The sequence below is a fragment of the Phytophthora infestans genome, genomic scaffold (genome assembly GCF_000142945.1).
Source record: "Phytophthora infestans T30-4 supercont1.11 genomic scaffold, whole genome shotgun sequence".
Taxonomy (NCBI): domain Eukaryota; phylum Oomycota; class Peronosporomycetes; order Peronosporales; family Peronosporaceae; genus Phytophthora; species Phytophthora infestans.
The window spans coordinates 1,620,393-1,640,583 of NW_003303748.1; the positions used below are offsets into that span (position 1 = coordinate 1,620,393).

Here is a 20,191-nt window from a genome sequence, read left to right on the forward strand (position 1 = left end):
AAAAATGATTGTTTAAGAAGCTCTCGTAATCACCATTGCGTGATCAAGGGCTGCAGCTTATCGGTGCTGTATGGATAATGTGACACAAGGGTCCCATATCGGTAAAATAAAATTATAAACTCAGTATAAGCACCGAGTATCAGGTGTACTAAAGTTGTTGGTATAGTATTTCGAGGCTTATTTGTGCCTACTGTTTCGTACCCGGGTCCCATCCCATGTAGATCTTATATAACAGGTGTATGAAGTCTCAAGTCAATTATTGAGGTTTTGAGCTGAATTAGTTTGAGATCTGAGTATAAGAAATTAAAGTAGTTTTGGGCCAGAATGACTCGCCTCCTAACACTGTATAAAAGTCAGAGAATAAAGTCCTTCTTACGAGGAATATTACAGCCAATAATGTACAGGCTACATGTTCGAGCTCGACCAGGGAATAGTGATAGCCATTTTTACTGCAACAAGAACGTGTTTGCTTCAGTTTTTGTACGACTTGGAATCGTTTCAAGTATGAATACCACCGAGGTAACATTCCGATGAATGTTACAGGTAATGTGCCATTTTACATAGGCGATACTTCTCGAAACACTTTGTTGAAGTGGACTTAAACACGTGATCTGATTGGTTAACTATCAATATCGCTACAGCCTCCACTACAATTCTTACGCTTTAGCTCGCAAGCAGCTCCGCTTGAGCTTGACGAGCTGGTTATAGATGTTTGTATGTGGACACAGTCTTCGGTAGTTGCCAATATCCTCCGGCATTTCTCCGTACGCTCTAGGTACTTTACCACGCAAGATGGCAGTCAAGTCTTCATTCAACTGTCTTGCTGCCAGTTCCTCGGTCTCTCGAGGATGACGTGTATTTGCATGTGGTCGTCTCTTCTCTTCCTCTTGATCGCGCTGTCGTCGTGCAATAACCTCTGCTAATTTGGCTCGATTAAAGTGGAGAGGGTCTACCACACGCAACGTATCTAGCATCATCGCATCCTTCACCTGGTAGTCCAGATCGATATCTCGTGCCATGGATGGAGACGAGTTGATCTCAATAAGCCAAGGTCGCAGGTCGGCATCCAAGAGGATATCGTATCCTAGAAGGTCAAAGCTGTTGACTTGGAACGGGATGTGGTCTTCCCCACAAAGAAGAGCCTTCAGCACTACCTCTTCGATACTACGTTTGACTTGTTCCACGTCCACCCCCTCGGCTGCAAGTCGTCTCCAAAGATACGCTAGCGTTGTCTTTGTACCTCCAGTGTCTTTTTGAGAAGCTTCACTCTTCTCTTCGTTCATGGTACATGTACCAGTGATCGCTTCTTGGTTCTCTTTCTGGATACTACTGTTAGTCAAGTGGACGAAGATGTTGCTGATGTCACTGTCCTCATATGGTCGAGTACAGAGACGAACAAAGCCCTCATCGTAGAGAAACGCCTCAAGAGGGTTGAACGACGTCACTAACACATACAAACGCAGATCGAACTTGAAGCCATCTAGTAATCTAGGAGCAGCTATGTACTCTTGGATAATCACTTGTTCGCCATAGATGACTTGACTCAGATCGTTCACTAACGAGATGCCACGTCCACGAGACAACGCTACCGGCTTCATAATCCAGATATTCTTCGCTTCCGATACCCCATTACGTCTCAAACGTTCACTACGTTCTTGAAATGCCTGCACGAAACTCACATATTCTTTTGGTAGGAGAAAAGTCGGTGGGATAATATCAAAAGCTTGTCGAAGCTTCCCACCTGCAGACAAGTATTTCCCGATATGTTTCTTCAAACAATCTTTACGAGTAAGAGCTTTCGCATGTTGGAAATGGTTGACTTTTTGCCACACTAACAGCGTCTGACGTTCAACGCGTGGCTTACTCCAGGTCCAGAGTAAGTTCCACGTCGTTTTGAGTCCAAGTCCGGAGGGATGATCCTCCCACCCTCCACCTAAGCGCAATAGAGCTTGTGTCACAATCTCTGCCACTTCTTTACGTGCTATTGAGTTGATTCGGTAGTGTGGCGCCCATGGTTTAGCTGCTGCAATAGGCACCATGCCTTCTGGAGCTACAATCCTAGGACCAAACACTGTAGCGTAGTCCTGCATGATACTCTGCCAGCTCTCGTACAGTTTCTGCTGCAACCGCATCGTGTGTTCGCCAGTTGCACCAATTGGACGGTGGTACAGTGAAGAGGTGGACGAAGTGGGAGAGTTACCACGACATTGTTCGAAAACTGAGGTGAGGATACAGTGGAAATTCCGAAAGTAGAAGCGGTAGTCCTTGCACTCGGCCACTGGAGTTCGAGGAAGTGTAAGAGCTTGTCCACCGAGCTCTTTCTGTTCAGGAGAATTGGCTCTGATGACTTCAGCACTCTGGCGGACTTCTTCTATCCACGAACATGGCTTGTCAATTGCTCTATCATCACTAGAGTCGAGGGGTTTGGTCGGGGTATTAGCTTGTGATTTGTCAAAACGCTTGGTTGCTTCTTTATCGTCACTAGCTTCAGACCGAGATACACACACAGTCGAGCGCTCTACGTTCGTAAATATACTAGCAGATCTTGTACGAACGTCAGAGGTTGGAGAAACCTCAAACGTCGGGGTAACCTTTTCGCGTGCTTGTTTCTCTGCTCGTAATTGTTCAAGCTTTGCTGCTGCTCGTGAAGCCATAAAACTCTGCAGATCAAAGACAGTTGTTTCATTTTCGCACTGCGGCTGCTCCATTTTCGCCTCAAAAGTCGCTTTACTTTTCTCAGCCTCTTGTAGACTCACATTCTTGAATTCATCCGTGCCTTCCACGTCCTTAAACGTAGAATCAATCGAGGACACGATGTCTTTCGAAGACGTTTCGAAGTTTTCGATCACTGTAGTCGAGTTCTCTGGTACTTGATCAGGTATTGTACTTCGACTTGAGTGACATTCTGGAGCTTCTAGATCTTCGTCTTTATCTTTCTGAAGACTGCAATTCTCCTCAACGTCTTTACTTGCATCACCATCGCTATCGCCGCTTCTATCCGTCCTCGGACTGCTCTCTACTTCACCCACTGAAGACTCGATCTGCACCTCTAGCGCTAAAATTGCCTTTTCATTGGCCTCGTCACTTTCGGAACAATTACTGACGTCACTCGCTTCGCTCTCATCGTCGCTACCACTGTCAACCTCCTGCTTTCCACATACGTCTCCAGTACATCTGCTGTCTGTATCTTCGTCTTTCTTCTGCTTCTTGTGCTCCTGTTTCTTCTTCGCTTGCAGTTCTCGTCTCGCCTGTAATCGTTGATAGGCAGCTTGTCGTCGGTTCTCTCGCTCGCGCTCAAGTTGTTGCGCTTTATACTTCGCTTCTTCCTCTGGCGTCCTCTTCACCACACGCGGTCGTCTTCTCTTTCTCGACGCATTATCTCCAGCAGATATCATAAAACCTGTAGAAATGGATGTAGTTTTCTTCATCGCGTTGGCATGTACCATAGCTCGAGCCATCTCGACGGCTGCCTTCTTACTCTTCCAATGCAAACTCGCTGCCTCATTGGCTCTCACTTTACTCGTCTGGTGACAAATTGAGGTCGGAGTGGATGCTGATCGAGGCGTAATCTTCACCGTATCCGCTGACGAACTCCTCTTCAACGTGTTCGCTGCAATCGGTGCTAGAGTTACAGACACATCGCCTCGCAACATCTGAAAGACCCGTTCCTGAGCTCGTTGTTGTGTTAGATGCCGCTGTACTAGCGCCAACTGTCGAATTGCATATCTACCGAGTTGTTGGTCGCTTTCATGCGAGCTTAAGGACTCGAGTAGTTCATCGAGGCCACGCTGAACCTTCTCAAGGTCTCTGATACTGAGCTGCGGAATGACCGGCAACGGCACAAGCGGAAAGCTGTCCATGTGGTCTGCCAGTCTCACCACTTCAGACCTCAAACCAGCATCGTCCTGGTTATCTCTGCGTCTTCGTTGACTATGCGGACGATCAGCCAAGTGCCTATGTGCAGCTTGGACCATACCCTCCACCTTACCATCGGCCAATCTCTTCGAAGATACCACCGCAGCCGAAGCTGGTCGTCGAGGAGTCGCCTCCGGCATCATCTATGATCCGGCTGACCGAATAAGCTTAGCACAGCTGGACAGGTTCGTTTCGTTCAGCACGGCGTGCACGAGTTGTATTATTAATAATAATAACATGTAGCCAAGACAGCAGCTAATAGCTGACGTCAGTCGCTTTAAGAGCGAGGTAATTGACAGATTGCTGTCCGGAGTGTTACCAAGCGAACTGCTGTCCAAAACTCAACTGGAGTGGCCTCTACTGTATAGGGTACATGTGTAAGATGCAGAGGCTTGATCTGCACTATCACACCACCTATTCGTGCCACTTAGCTCATTCTCGTTACTACTCGCTACCAGTCAAACCTGAAGCGTCAGTACTAAAAAAAACATGTTTCAACTAGGCTGCCTATTGACGGCAGCATTGTTCATGGCTCTCACTAGATGCGAGACTCACTACAGCGGCAACAGCATGCTCTACACACACGAAAACTTTGCGTCTGGCCACTGCAACTTCATGTACGACCCCGGGGTCGGGAACTACTTTGCCGCTTTGAACAGTGATCAATGGGACTCAACTCTCAATTGCGGACGGTGTGCCGAAGTCTCAAGCGGAGGAACCAGCTCTGTAACTGTGTACATCGTGGACCAGTGTACCGAGTGCGAGGATGAAGGCTTAGGCCTGTCTCCGCTCGTGTTCAAGCAGCTCACACGTAGCGATTCGTCTCAGAACATCAAGTGGAAGTTCGTGGACTGCCCCGTCAGTGGCAACATTGAGTACTGTACGAATAACTTAAGCGAAAGATCGTGGCTAGCTGTACAGCCAGCGAATACCGTCACGGGAGTGACAAGTATGAAGATTGCAAACCACGACGCGTCCTTAGTAAATTCAAGCTTCTACTTCGTACTGAATGATGAGTCGAACGTCGACATGTCGGCAGTACAGATCGAATTGACGGCGATCTCGGGGGAGACGCTCACCGAGACGTTGTCGCTCGTTGCAGGCAATTGCACAGAGGGGACATCGAACTTCGCAGCCAGTTCCAATTATCAAGAGAGCGAGGTCAACGAGTACTTCGATACTCTAAAGTCTGGCGACGGTGGCTACACGGCAGGGAAAGTAACTGCACCGGATGACGCGGAGCAGATTGTTGCGAGGTCAGAGGCCACCTCGTCCGGAACGAATCTCCTCTTCCTCGTCCCCTTGCTGTTGCTGGTCGTAGGTGGCTTCGTTCTCGTTTACATCTTCAAGAAAAACAAGAGATTATCTAGCCAGCATCTCGATCGAGCGAAAGAAAAGAGTGCATTCGGTACACTCAACTCCCCTGTACTGGTCAAGGAGACCATCGCTAAAATCTAAGCGATACTTCAGCGAAAGGAGACGACCGTGTATACGTCATTTCCGCCAAACGTTATCAAGCCGACGACATGTAGCAAGAGTTTTCTTTTATTTACTCGGTGTCCACGGAGGCCAATACGAGCAGGGGCTAATGGTAACCAAATATCATATGATATTTTTGATAAGAATAGTACTATTTTCGATATCAAATAACAATAGTAGCTCAAATTTTCAAAAGCTAATATGATATTCTGATATTAACTCGGCGATTTAAAAAATATTAGATACTAGATGATATTTTATGATATTTTTTCATTTAAGTACGATTTTAGAAGGACCAGATGTCCGAGAGTGTCCTTCAAAACCTTACATTTATAATATCATCTTCTCGAAATTGGTTCAAAATTCAATGGCCAGCATCAATCACTTTGGAATCCGCGAGTTACTGAAACGGATGAGCTTATCGCTGGGTACTCCCAGTGGCGGGAGATGCGCGTATTATAGGTGTAGTATGGACCCTGGTATTATGACTGATCCATGTACCGTGTGTGGTAAGGGAGTACACCACATTTACGCCAACGAGGTTTACACAGGAGAGCTTAGCACAAGGTATGCATTATCCTGATGGATGACAGGTCAACTAAAAAACTCGTGCGTTTTGGTAGACTATGCAGCAGCAAGTGCCGAGATACTTTTACAGCAGGGACAGTTAGCGCTCCAATCGTCATCCAAGGCTGCGACGATACCGAGGACGAAGACGAATCCCAAGGAACGACAATTCAACTTGCACAACTTCCAGCGCGTTCTTCCGACGAACCAAGTCAAATTGTAGACATTTACGGTATACCAACATCTGTGAAGTATGTCCTAAAAACGGTCCTACACCTGTATGGGACTACATCCGACAACTTCGTCAACCTGTCAAGGCATCAAAGAGCGATAAATCGCTCACACATATTTGCTTAGTGTGCGCCGAAGAAACCAAGAGCCGCAAATTACGTGATCCAGATTCATGGATGTCGTCACTGTGCAGAATTCAACACAGTACCAACGCGTGGAAGCATTTAGCTGGCCAACACCCACGCCACCTACTCGTCGGTGAAAAAAAAAAGATGCAAGTTCAGCGCTCTGAAAAAACAATTTTATCGGGAGAAAGAGCAATAGAATCAGCTCTTGGAAAACGTGTCGGCCCAGTGGAAAATACGCGAGAAAGTGACAAGAGAACTTCAAGTCAAGGAAGTTTAACAAAGATTCGAATAATTGCAGATCATTTTCGTGTGACTAGCCGTCAGGCAGGAGTTGTGGTGTTTAAGTGGCTGGCTAGATGCGGTTATCCATACAACATCGTAACGACACCAGTGGATGACGCGGCAGGAAAAATGGGTTAAAATCGCATACGAACAGAGTAACGGGGGGATGAGTACAAAACAACTCACGAAGAGAACGCGACTTAGCCGAAGCTCATCCAGGTCACAACGGTGAAGTGACAGCAAAAATATGCTGGAGCCTTATCGGGCTTCATGAGCACATCGACTTACTCCAGTGGTTTCGAGAAATAGGTGCGGTAGAGTATCCGGTAATTGCAACGATGGCGCGCCTTCGGCTAGGGAAAGAGGCATCAACAGCTTTTCAGGAACGTGTATTTTCCACAGGCTCTCAAGTTATGAACGACTTAAGGGCGCAGACAAAGAGCACTCGAGCCGAGAAACACCTGCTGTTGAAACACAACAGCACCGAAATTGAAAAGATGAAGAGAGCATCTGAGTGTATTTTAGCATCACCGGTATAATCAAGCGTTCAGTTTTGCTTTTAAGACTTTTCAAATATATCATGTTCGATATGCAGCCGTCACTTTCGTTTGAGAAGCATTAATTGGGTCTACATTTGCTGAGAAAGCCTCTAATACCTTCAACCATAACGCATACAAGCAAATTCAGTGACGAAATTTTCAAATGCACCCAAATCCTGATCATCTGATAATACATGTATACTGCGCAGCTTGCGCAGCACGAGTCGTAGAAGTAACTTAAAAAAAATGGGCTTACAGACACAAAGTCATTTCATCCGTTACGACAATGAGATGCATTCTGGTGGATATATCTCCTCTGAGCTGTTCAATTCTACTTAAACAAGTCTAAAGCACACGACATTAGCTTACAATCACTAGAATGTGCCTTTCATTATGACACCCAGTCATATAATCGTGTCCTGGACATCGAAACGGTATCAGCATTTTGCTAACTCGGCCAACGAACTCCGCTCACTACGAATTCATAAACATCTCGCTTGACATTTTATCTCTGCCGACTCGGCAGTGCCGAGTGCACCACTGTTATCATCAGCTGATCGAGTGCTCGCCTAAAATCTATTTAGATCAGGTTCTATGACGTGATAGTGATGACATGTTTTAAATCTGACAATTTCGTTGTGGTATTTCACTGGAGCACAGGCGAAAACCGCAGTTGTTTAAAGTGGATGAGTAGAATCAAGATACTTGTTCGTATTCTCTACTAGCCCCGCTCACGTGGTGCGTCTCACAAGCCTGCAAGCTGCGACGTTTGCTTAATGCATCCAGCACTGCACGCCAACCTTGCCGTCACTTTGTGTGTTGAAAACCCAACACCCTAATTCCTCTACGTAGATCGGCGACGACGTCGGAGCGCTATTTTATCAGATACTGAGTCGGGTAGAGGCGAGTCGACCGTAGGCGCCGCGGGTGTCAGCTTGTTCAACACGGAGGTGGCGAGCTCGATAACTTTCCTGACGTTTTCACTTTGTTTTTGTCGTACACCGTCACATTTCTCGTCTACGAGGAGAAGGTTATTATGTGGAAGCTCGGCGACCCCGTCACAGCAATGATCATGATGACGACTACTGTAGCACGGACAGGATGAAGGTGACCTTCATCTTTGCAGCTCGGGGAATTATTCCGAAATGGCATTGGAAAGGAACGTGGAGAGCTTAGCAGTGTCGAGGAGACGACGGGGTGAAAAGGTGATCGCTGCATCCATGAAGAAAGCTCATTGTCACAATTGTGTCCCCACTATGATTAGTAATATTTCCGCTAGTCGATAGTTAACGACATATTACTGGTGGACTAAACCCGATTACGCAATTTTAAAAAAACATAATATCGTATTAGCTAATATTAAGCTAATATTTAATAATATTATATTGTCTCAGAAGAAAATATTAAGTAATATTTTTTTTATTAAGTGGTCTATAGGTGATATTTTCAGAATATTAACTTCACCGATTTTGGAGCTACCACTAACCCCTGAATACGAGACCCTTTGACTGCATCGATATCGCTTCACCGTGATAATACTAGTATACCGGCTCCTGTTGGTGCCCTAACTCCTGTGCATAGGTAGAGGGATAGTCGTGTGTGCGCCAAAAACAATTGGACGTCAATTACTGCGGTTCAACACGTTGTACTCCACAATTTATGCAAGATGGCAAGGCTCGATCTGTTCGATCTGCCAGTGGACTCCCCTCTTCATCCATTCGGCTACTGTCGCGTTGTTGACAACGTTCGACTCGAACAGAGTGAAGCTCATTCGAGGTTTCTCTCCAATTCCAGCTCAGCTCAAAACCGGACAGGAATTTTTGTAACTCGAAGAAAAAGAAATGATGCTCCGACAGATTTCGCTTCTGGCAGCTCTGCCCGCTGTGGCTCTAGCAGGTGGCGCTAACGACATTTACTTCACTGGCGACGGCACGGCGAACGCTGTGGGCAAAGCCACGGCTGCGACTTGCGGCGCCAGCGTCGGCGACAATTACGTTGCGATTAACAGCGACCAGTGGAACTCGACGCAGAACTGTAAAAAATGCATCGAGGTCTCGTGCGACGACGACCGATGCAGCGACCAGACCAATACCGTGGTCGTGTATGTGGCCGGAGAGTGCATCGACTGCGAGGACGAGGGCGTGGACCTCTCCCCTACGGTTTTCAAGAAACTTACGGGCAGCGACCCGTCCCGATTTACTATCAAGTGGGAGTTCACGGAATGCCCCAACTCGTTTAACGCTCTTAAGGGCAGCGACGCGTACCAGGCCGGCAAGGTAGAGCCTGCCGACGAGAAGCAGAGCAAGGTGAGCATCCTGCAGACGAATGAGGAGGGCGTCGAGAACAATAAGGACAACTCGGAGACGCAACAGACCAACAATAAGTCTGGCACGGACGACGTTTCTCACGGTGGTACTAGCCCAGTCATCGTGGCCCTCATCGTAGTAGGTTCTGTGTGCGGTATCGCTCTGGCTGCCGTCTTCTACACGGCCAAAAAGAAAGGCAACAAGCGCGACGAGTGTTTGACCAAATCTTTCGACACGTTCAGCTCTCCTGCGCAGAAGAAGAAGAAGGCGGCTATTGTCACCATCTAAGCGACTCGACGTTAGGTTGGTTGTCATGTGTATCATGAGGCAAGGAGGTTCAACTGGAAAGCTGCAGTGTTTGAGTATGCGGCTCTTCGATCGACCGCTAGCGTACGTGCATGTTCTGTGTTTGATTTTCAATGGGTCAGTGGCAGTGGAACCACAACTATCGCAGGAGTATAAGTGAATACACACGATGGTAACATGATGTTCAAACATGGGTGTGCAGCGCAGAACTTGTTGTCCACGAGTGGCTAGCTATACCAATCATTGCCTTCCAGGGCGTCGGACCAAGCAACAGTTATTGGTCCGACCCTGCTTCGACTGTCGAATGCAACCTTGTACAGTACAGTAAGCTTACATTCACGAACTCGCATGCAATGACCTTTTGTAGCAACCCAAACTTGAGTCCTATAATCTTCCTCAGCGTTGGACACTCACATAGTGCTCAACATGCTACAAACTTGACCAGGGGCTAAAAAATGCTGAACCCACCTCAAGGGCTAGCCACTGAATCTGTAGAGGAATCGCTTAAGTATGGACGAGTCACGGAGCCATCTGTACGCTGTGATCGTTGAAAGGGCGCCGCCATTATGAGGATGCATGCAAGTAGGTCATTGGAACTTCACTTCGAACCACGCTGGAATATTCCAGGCTCGTCCTCGCTTATGATCCGCTCTCTCATGCTGGGTCCCAGTGGGGTCAAAGAACTCTATCCAAGTCCCAGCCTGGGACTTGGATAGAGTTCTTTACGTACTACGTAGTACTGTATCATGTATCGCTGCCTCCTTCTGCCCTTTTGTCGTGGGACACGAGATTGTCAAGCTCGATCTGCCTCTCTCCACTGGAGAGTCTCCAGCCTTTTCATACCTTTCCGAAGAAGAGGAAGGTTCTTTTTCGCGTGTGTGTCTTTCTGTTTAACTCCTAGACGAGTCAGTACGGTGCGACCAAAGTCTCATTTCAGCTTGTGCCTGTTACCAATTGCGTCAGCAATTCATTCAGGATGCACCAACAGATTTGGGCATTCGTGGTCCTGCCGGCTATGGCTTTCGCGGGAGGCGACACCTACTTCACCGGCGATGCCACGTCGTACACGCTCGGAGAGGTGTCTGCCGGCAATTGCAACTTCATGTTCGACCCCGGCGTCGATGACAACTACGCCGCACTGAACAGCGAGCAATGGGACTCGACACTCAACTGCGGCCGATGCGCCGAGGTCTCCTGCGACGACGACCGATGCAGCGACAAGACCAGCAGTCAGATCGTCTACATCGTAGACAGGTGTCCGGAATGCAAGCAAGGCGACCTCGATCTGTCCCCCGCCGTGTTCGAGGCCATCACAGGCAGTGATCCGTCCCGCTACCGCATCAAATGGAAGTTCGTGGACTGTCCCGTGAGCGGCAACATCGAGTACTGCACTAAGAGCGGCAGTAGTAGCTCGTGGCTGGCTATTCAGCCTGCAAATTTTGCCAACGGTGTGGCTAGTATTAAAATTGCTGACCAGGACGTGACGATGGTCGACTCGTGCTACTATTTCCTTCTTAACGGCGGATCGAACGTCGACATGTCGGCGGTGAGCGTCGAACTCACGTCCGTCTCGGGTGAGACCATCACTGAGACTCTGTCGCTCACAGCCGACGAGTGTACAGAGGGCACATCTAACTTCGGAGCTAGTACGACGCAGCAGAGCTCGACACAGCAGAGCTCGACGCAGCAGGGCTCTACCAGCCAAACCAGTCCGTCAACTACGGCTCCGACGGCAACAACTGCGACGCCGTCGGCTCCCTCGTCTACAGCATCGGCTGACAGTTCGCCCACCCAGCAGAACGAAGTCAACAAGTACTTTAACACTCTCAAGTCGAGTAATTCCAGTAGTGGAGTCGGCTATCAGGCTGGGAAGGTGACGGCAGCCGACGACTCTGGTAGTGACGTGTCCATCCTCCAGTCGAGTGAAGCTGGCGTGGACAAGACGCCGAGTACGCAGCAGACGACCGACACTGACGATCCGTCCCAGGCCGCTGGCTCGGATACCAAGCGGGTGACCACCAAGACGGAGGAAAAGTCGTCCGGCACCAGTCCAGTGCTCGTCGCTCTGGTCGTCCTGGCTGCTGTGGGTGGCATCGCATTGGTCGCTGTCGCCTACTCCGTCAAGAAGAAGAAACTGGACGATAAACGGATCGACCGGGATGAAAACCTGGTCCGCTCCTTTGATACGTTCAGCTCGCCCTTGCGTATCAACGAGACCATCGCTAAGATCTAAGTCGTGTGGCGTATCATTTACCCAGTAGTGCAGTACCGTAGTGTCTTCCTCTCCAAATTTACTAGTAGTATTTTCCTTTTTCCTTATTCTTACGCACAGTATTGTCCGCTGTGGATGGTTTCTAACTGCATTGTAGTGACTGTGGGTTCTCGTTTCCTCTGACTCTGGCTACGACTGCGTGTCGTGTGTTTCATTCGACAGTTCGAGTTGGAACGCACTCGAGGCTGAGACGGAACACTCACCACGCGATTCCGAGGCGCGACCAGGCGAGACGCGAGACATGCCAGTGTCTGCATGATCGCGTAGTCTGCTGTCGACATATTGAGATGTGGAGCGCGATCCACAGTGCACAGGGAAGCCACGATGGACCCGTCGGACGCGCGGATCGGAAACCCGGCGTAGAAGCGAATACCGTGGTCACGGACGACGGCAAGTTGCGCGAAGCGGAGGTCGCTGTGTGCGTTCTTGATCACCAGCGGTTTGTCCACGTAGACGGTGTGTGCGCACAGACTCTCGGTTCTGGACGTCTGCTGGTCGAAGGTATGAGGCGGGTACGTCCTGACGGAGTAGAAGGAGGCCTCGTCCACGACCGACACGAAGCCAATGGGGCAGTGAAGACGCTCGGCTGCCACTTGGGCCAGCAGATCTAGAGCGGAGTGGTCGTACTCTGGTTCTAGAACGCCTGACGCTTGGATGTGGTGCAGTCGACGACCTTCACGTGCCGGAGACGGCGTGGGTGGGAGCGGATGTCCTTCGTACGTGGTTTGGGTCGCATCGAACGTGTAGCGGTAGTCACGCACCAGATCCGCCGTCTTCAAGCTCGTAGACGGATACTTGTGCTCGACATCTCGGAGTTTGTAGTTGAGATACCGCTCGAGTTGAGTCTGGACGCTGTCTCGCGTGACCGACTGCCGTAGGTCTCCTCCAGACCGGGCGTTAACCGGCTTTGAATTGAATAGTACTTGGCTCAGCTGTAGCAGTCCACAACGCTCGTTCGGGTCTTTTGAGCAGGAAACACTGTCCACTGATGACGACTGGAGGACGGTATCACTATCGTCATCAAGTCCGAAAGCCTGAGACCACTGTGTGTTGCCCCTCAAAGACACGACTGTAGGCCCCAGAGCTGCGACGATGTCTTCGTCCGCGAACGTGCACGCGTCGACGCGAGCGATGCAGTTAAGACACAGGCGATTCTCACGCACTTGGCCGATTCGCGCTTCGACTTCACAGAGTTGTGAGCACTCGCCACACGCGACGTGGCCGCAGATCTGGCAGTAAAACTCGCGTCGGAAGAGCGAGAAGCGCTTGACGCAGATATGACAAATAGTAGACAGCAGAGGGCAATTCGACGCGTCACTTTGAAGCCTCGTAGAAGGCTGGAAGTAGATGAACGACTGGAAACCCAAGCGACGACGTCGAATCACACGCTCGAACTCGGTCAGTTGCTGCGTCAGCAAGTCGACAACATGCTTGGCCTCTGAGTTGACGATACAGGGCCCTCTGTCTTCCCACAACTCGGGTGACGTCCGACTACGTGGACGGCCATTGCGATGATCTGAAAACCCAGAGTTCTCCAGACTCGGAGAAGCCACGTACGCATGTACGAAAGTCCGTGTCCATTGCCGTCCTTCTACGACTCTAGACGCGATGTCAAAGGCAACTCCGAGGTGATCTACCTCCCGTCGAAGAGCCGAACGATACTCTCGAGGGATAATCTGGTCGTGCACTCGCTTGGGTAACGTCTTCATGACGTGTACCGCCCGATCCGCCTCTGGATATCGATGTGTTAGCGACGCAAAGCACAGTCTCTGTGAACTCGGATGCTCCGGATGACAGAGATGACTCGGAGTTAAGCGGAGCTGCCAACTTGGACGGAGCGCGGCCATCTGTACGCCCAGAAGCGCTTGCGTCCCGGTACGCTTTTCTCCGTTGGGGACAAGACGACACCGTTCGCGATACAGCACTTCTCCTCGTTCGAATCTCTTACCACTCAACGCCTGCATCGTCGCCCCATAGTCGCTTGTCTTCTGACTCACAAGGACGTTCAGTACCTCGTTTAGATGACACTTCAACTTGGTTGACGCTGCGACGGCGTAGTTCACTTCAGTTCCGTCCGCTCCGCCGTCATTCGGTGGCATCCCCACCAACTCGAACGTGCTGACTCTTGCGTTATCTCTCGATGTACGTCTCCAGAGCTGCTCGTTCTTGGACGGGTTACTACGTAGCGCCGCGTGTAGTTTCGGTAGTGAATTTAGCAGGTCATCACACATCTGCTGTCGTGAAAACACCAGCCGCTCTCGACCGTAAATCCTCGTCATTAACCCGGTTGGTTCCTCGTTTTGTCCTTCACCGACCGCAATCGACCCTCGTTGAGGATCCGTATGCCGTCTTGAAGTATTGGCGCGACGCCCGACTCGCATATCGGACAGCGATGCAGATTTATGGTCGGAGCTGTCGTTGTTGTAATGGGAAAATGAGTTGCAGTGAAGCTCTAAGCAATGTCGGCGATGCAGCAAACATCATAGTGGTAGCGGAGACTTGGTTGTTGATGGGGAGCTCAAGGCGTTGCTCCTCTTCGGTACCGTCTGGTTTGATGCAAGTGTCCATTCGATTGGGTCACCATAATGCAAAACTGGTATCCGCCATACGTTGCGCATCGACCGTGCGAGCCACCTACCAGGGTTAAAGACCTTCAGATGTATCGCTTGTCGTCACCATGCAGGTACAGTTGTAGTAATTCATGGAATCGAAACCTAATGCAGTCTGGACTGGACGTCGCTGGATGAAACGCACCCGTTCTCGCTTATTCTCGGTCAGCCGGATCATAGATGATGCCGGAGGCGACTCCTCGACGACCAGCTTCGGCTGCGGTGGTATCTTCGAAGAGATTGGCCGATGGTAAGGTGGAGGGTATGGTCCAAGCTGCACATAGGCACTTGGCTGATCGTCCGCATAGTCAACGAAGACGCAGAGATAACCAGGACGATGCTGGTTTGAGGTCTGAAGTGGTGAGACTGGCAGACCACATGGACAGCTTTCCGCTTGTGCCGTTGCCGGTCATTCCGCAGCTCAGTATCAGAGACCTTGAGAAGGTTCAGCGTGGCCTCGATGAACTACTCGAGTCCTTGAGCTCGCATGAAAGCGACCAACAACTCGGTAGATATGCAACTCGACAGTTGGCGCTAGTACAGCGGCATCTAACACAACAACGAGCTCAGGAACGGGTCTTTCAGATGTTGCGAGGCGATGTGTCTGTAACTCTAGCACCGATTGCAGCGAACACGTTGAAGAGGAGTTCGTCAGCGGATACAGTGAAGATTACGCCTCGATCAGCATCCACTCCGACCTCAAATTGCAACCAGACGAGTAAAGTGAGAGCCAATGAGGCAGCGAGTTTGCATTGGAAGAGTAAGAAGGCAGCCGTCGAGATGGCTCGAGCTATGGTACATGCCAACGCGATGAAGAAAACTACATCCATTTCTACAGGTTTTATGATATCTGCTGGAGATAATGCGTCGAGAAAGAGAAGGCGACCGCGTGTGGTGAAGAGGACGCCAGAGGAAGAAGCGAAGTATAAAGCGCAACAACTTGAGCGCGAGCGAGAGAACCGACGACAAGCTGCCTATCAACGATTACAGGCGAGACGAGAACTGCAAGCGAAGAAGAAGCACGAGCACAAGAAGCAGAAGAAAGACGAAGATACAGACAGCAGATGTACTGGAGACGTATGTGGAAAGCAGGAGATTGACAGTGGTAGCGACGATGAGAGCGAAGCGAGTGACGTCAGTAATTGTTCCGAAAGTGACGAGGCCAATGAAAAGGCAATTCTAGCGCTAGAGGTGCAGATCGAGTCTTTAGAGGGTGAAGTAGAGAGCAGTCCGAGGACGAATAGAAGCGGCGATAGCGATGGTGATGCAAGTAAAGACGTTGAGGAGAATTGCAGTCTTCAGAAAGATAAAGACGAAGATCTAGAAGCTTCAGAATGTCACTCAAGTCGAAGTACAATACCTGATCAAGTACCAGAGAACTCGACTTCAGTGATCGAAAACTTCGAAACGCCTTCGGAAGGAACCTCTTCACTGTACCACCGTCCAGTTGGTGCAACTGGCGAACACATGATGCGGTTGCAGCAGAAACTGTACGAGAGCTGGCAGAGTATCATGCAGGACTACGCTACAGTGTTTGGTCCTAGGATTGTAGCTCCAGAAGGCATGGTGCCTATTGCAGCAGCTAAACCATGGGCGCCACACTACCGAATCAACTCAACAGCACGTAAAGAAGTGGCAGAGATTGTGACACAAGCTCTATTGCGCTTAGGTGGAGGGTGGGAGGATCATCCCTCTGGACTTGGACTCAAAACGACGTGGAACTTACTCTGGACCTGGAGTAAGCCACGCGTAGAACGTCAGACGCTGTTAGTGTGGCAAAAAGTCAACCATTTCCAACATGCGAAAGCTTTTACTCGTAAAGATTGTTTGAAGAAACATATCGGAAAATACTTGGCTGCAGGCGGGAAGCTTCGACAAGCTTTTGATATTATCCCACCGACTTTTCTCCTACCAAAAGAATATGTGAGTTTCGTGCAGGCATTTCAAGAACGTAGTGAACGTTTGAGACGTAATGGGGTATCGGAAGCGAAGAATATCTGGATTATGAAGCCGGTAGCGTTGTCTCAAGGACGTGGCATCTCGTTAGTGAACGATCTGGGTCAAGTCATCTATGGCGAACAAGTGGTTATCCAAGAGTACATAGCTGCTCCTAGATTACTAGATGGCTTCAAGTTCGATCTGCGTTTGTATGTGTTAGTGACGTCGTTCAACCCTCTTGAGGCGTTTCTCTACGATGAGGGCTTTGTTCGTCTCTGTACTCGACCATATGAGGACAGTGACATCAGCAACATCTTCGTCCACTTGACTAACAGTAGTATCCAGAAAGAGAACCAAGAAGCGATCACTGGTACATGTACCATGAACGAAGAGAAGAGTGAAGCTTCTCAAAAAGACACTGGAGGTACAAAGACAACGCTAGCGTATCTTTGGAGACGACTTGCAGCCGAGGGGGTGGACGTGAAACAAGTCAAACGTAGTATCGAAGAGGTAGTGCTGAAGGCTCTTCTTTGTGGGGAAGACCACATCCCGTTCCAAGTCAACAGCTTTGACCTTCTAGGATACGATATCCTCTTGGATGCCGACCTGCGACCTTGGCTTATTGAGATCAACTCGTCTCCATCCATGGCACGAGATATCGATCTGGACTACCAGGTGAAGGATGCGATGATGCTAGATACGTTGCGTGTGGTAGACCCTCTCCACTTTGATCGAGCCAAATTAGCAGAGGTTATTGCACGACGACAGCGTGACCAAGAGGAAGAGAAGAGACGACCACATGCACATACACGTCATCCTCGAGAGACCGAGGAACTGGCAGCAAGACAGTTGAATGAAGACTTGACTGCCATCTTGCGTGGTAAAGTACCTAGAGCGTACGGAGAAATGCCGGAGGATATTGGCAACTACCGAAGAATGTGTCCACATACAAACATCTATAACCACCTTGTGAAGCTCAAGCGGAGCTGCTTGCGAGCTGCAGAGCGTAAAGCGTAAGAATTGCAGTGGAGGCTGTAGCCATGTTGGTAGTCAACCAATCAGATCACGTGTGGTAGTCCACTTCAACTGTGAATGTTACGCATTCATGCGCTGGCGGTAGATCTATGAGCGCTGTCAGAACAGTGATCTATTTTTCTCACCTATTTTTTTGTGGAGTAGCGCTAAGAAAAACGAGGTGCCGCAGACGCTTCATTTTAAAGCGGTAAAAAGAAAGAGGCTCGCCACCTATTTCTTTCGAGTCGCGCTTCATTTTTTAGTGTTGCGTACAGCCAGGGGGTCCGAAAATGATATTGTTATTTATCGTAGTAGCATCTTCACGATAAATTATCGCGAAGCTAGCTTGTATGTTGGCAATACGTTATGATGCTTTAGCTAGAAGACCAATAAATAATTGAGTTATTGCTGCAATAACCACGGTTTATTGAATCAATAACAGGTATCTACGCTCGAGTTGCTGTGTCAAGTGTTTGTGCGTCCCAGTAACCAGCATTTTCGCGCAGGAAGAGAATCATTTCTAAAGTAATGGGCTGCAGTCCATGGCGTTCTTGGCCAATCGTGGTACGAGCAACGCTAAAAAAGCGCTCCACCACGTTAGACGTCGCAGGGATTGCGTGCAAGAGCTTGTACTTGGTCTCCTTCGCGGCAAGTCGGCGTCTCGTTTGAAGCAGCTGGACGAACGAACTTTCGCCGTCGTCCTCGTCTTCACTCACTGCAGGAGAGCCTGTCGACTTGAACGGAGTCAACACTGTTTTTTCAGCTCGCGTGAGGCGGGCTGCATTGCCGCCTAAGACCCGTACACACCCTGACTCAAAGTCAGGGCTGTGAACAATTTCAGCGCGTGGGCCTAGTGCTCATAGTGAATACAAAACAAATTAGCAATGGATACTAGAAAAGGAAAAAATATGCTGCACGTACCAATGTACCGAGCGTAGTGTGGTTTGATGGAAATCAAGCCATCCAGCCACACTCGAGCATCAAGTAGTGATACTTCGCTTCCCTGTAAAGCTTTTGCAACGGACTCGACCTTCTTCAAGTCTGCTAGCAGAGCACGCAAACGGCGGTTGTACGAAGGGGACGGCAGCAAATCTGCGATGTCGTCGTCATTGCTGTCGATAAACTCCAGCAGTGTGAAGTACCGCATCACCATAGCGAAAGTGGAGCTCCATCGAGTATCTTGGCGGATAACTGGACGGAGCGGCGTTTTAGTTCTACATTCAAAATAGAAACCCAATTAGAAACGTTTCTAACTACATCATTGTCAGTTCAAACTTACCTCAGCTTGGCACTTTGCTTCAGGTTACGAAGCTTGATCATTAACTTCTGGACAGCATCCAGCTCGTCCTCATAGTCTTGCATGTCAGCTTGCACTGCTCGGTTAAGGCGGTGGCTGGCACAGCCGATTAGCGGCACACCCATCAGCGTTGCGAGCCGCCGGTTAACCGAGCAGCTGTCTCCCACCAGGAAACAGCACTGGCCCAGCTGCTTGCCGTAGTCCCGAGGCAGCATAGTGGCAAGAAACTCCATGTGGCCGCGGGCGGAGAGGTCTTCCTCCTCCTCGTTGAGCAGTGGAGCCATACAAAGAAGAGGAGTCTTGACGACCCCGTCCACCTCGTAGCGAGCGTACACTGCAATGTAATGATCTGAAGCATGAGACCACCCATCAAAGATTAGCCCAAAAAGGTCAGGTATCTCTTCAGCGATGCCACGCTCCACGGCCCGCGTCACACTACTCATGCCAGAGACGAGCGTCTCGACACAAATTGAGTCAAGATTAGAGTACCTATAGAAAGCAAATAGAAACAAAAGTTAGAAATTCACTGGCAACTTTAGAAATGCGTATGACTTACCTTTTGGCCGCCTCGTTCTCACAGAATGACAGCGGAAGATTGCTCTTTAGGATCACTCCATCCAGCTGAATAGATTGAGAGAGGAACGCCGCACGTAGTTGAGGATAGACCCCGTCTCGGCCGAGGTGGCGGTGAGCATGAGGCTCTCATGGGTTGGGTGCTCGCTTCGAACGTGCGATACCAGGTTGGAAAAGCCATTGCGGCTAGCCTGCTTTCGAACCGTGCCCGCAACGACAGCGGTAGTACTCGAGGATGACTTCATCAAACTCGTCGCGGCACGGTTGAAAGAAGAACCCAGCAATTTGTGCTGGCGTGAACGTGGAGCGCAAACTGCGTCGAGACGAGAAGACCATGGTAACGGGAGTGTCGGCGTGGGAAGTGAGAGAAAAGAAAATGAGTCTGCTGAGATCAGCCGATTCGGCAACAAAACGACTGGTTCGTGGCGATCGATTGACTGCTGCAGATAACTTTAGGAAACAGTACGCATAAATTACCGTATGTAATATGCAGCCACCATAAATTATGCACGAGCCTAGTTTAGGGTGACAACATAAATAATGTCTGCTTATTTATTGAAATTACTGTGTCGTCAATTTTTTTTTCGGGGGCCCTGCGTACAGCTGTAGGTAGTTGCTGATCTAGGCCGTCAGTTTTGGAAGTGAGATGGCATCGGCCATCTCTCCATTACATCCCTCGGCTTCACCTATCTTAGTGATGGGGCACGCGGCCTCTTTCTTCTTGAATGGCTAGGA

At 49.5% G+C, this 20,191-nt stretch overlaps 5 protein-coding genes across 5 annotated transcripts; 3 read left to right on the forward strand and 2 right to left on the reverse strand.

Annotated features, from left to right (window-relative positions):
* Positions 1 to 656: 656 nt before the first annotated feature.
* Positions 657 to 2,132, reverse strand: PITG_07535 (tubulin-tyrosine ligase family; the record flags this gene model as incomplete). The annotated part of the gene is made up of 2 exons (XM_002904477.1): positions 657 to 1,249; positions 1,295 to 2,132. The coding sequence occupies 2 exons, from the start codon at positions 2,130 to 2,132 to the stop codon at positions 657 to 659; spliced, it is 1,431 nt and encodes a 476-aa protein (XP_002904523.1).
* A 6,792-nt stretch (positions 2,133 to 8,924) lies between these two features.
* PITG_07536 (uncharacterized protein) lies at positions 8,925 to 9,735 on the forward strand (the record flags this gene model as incomplete). Its single annotated transcript, XM_002904478.1, has 1 exon — positions 8,925 to 9,735. One exon carries the CDS (start codon positions 8,983 to 8,985, stop codon positions 9,733 to 9,735), a length of 753 nt encoding a protein of 250 aa, XP_002904524.1.
* A 994-nt stretch (positions 9,736 to 10,729) lies between these two features.
* Positions 10,730 to 12,062, forward strand: PITG_07537 (uncharacterized protein; the record flags this gene model as incomplete). The annotated part of the gene is made up of 2 exons (XM_002904479.1): positions 10,730 to 11,399; positions 11,559 to 12,062. The coding sequence occupies 2 exons, from the start codon at positions 10,730 to 10,732 to the stop codon at positions 11,984 to 11,986; spliced, it is 1,098 nt and encodes a 365-aa protein (XP_002904525.1).
* A 13-nt stretch (positions 12,063 to 12,075) lies between these two features.
* PITG_07538 (uncharacterized protein) lies at positions 12,076 to 14,124 on the reverse strand (the record flags this gene model as incomplete). The annotated part of the gene is made up of 2 exons (XM_002904480.1): positions 12,076 to 12,894; positions 13,030 to 14,124. The coding sequence occupies 2 exons, from the start codon at positions 14,122 to 14,124 to the stop codon at positions 12,076 to 12,078; spliced, it is 1,914 nt and encodes a 637-aa protein (XP_002904526.1).
* Positions 14,125 to 16,104: 1,980 nt separating this feature from the next.
* On the forward strand, positions 16,105 to 17,589 carry PITG_07539 (tubulin polyglutamylase, putative; the record flags this gene model as incomplete). The annotated part of the gene is made up of 2 exons (XM_002904481.1): positions 16,105 to 16,942; positions 16,988 to 17,589. 2 exons carry the CDS (start codon positions 16,105 to 16,107, stop codon positions 17,587 to 17,589), a joined length of 1,440 nt encoding a protein of 479 aa, XP_002904527.1.
* Between the last annotated feature and the right edge of the window lie 2,602 nt (positions 17,590 to 20,191).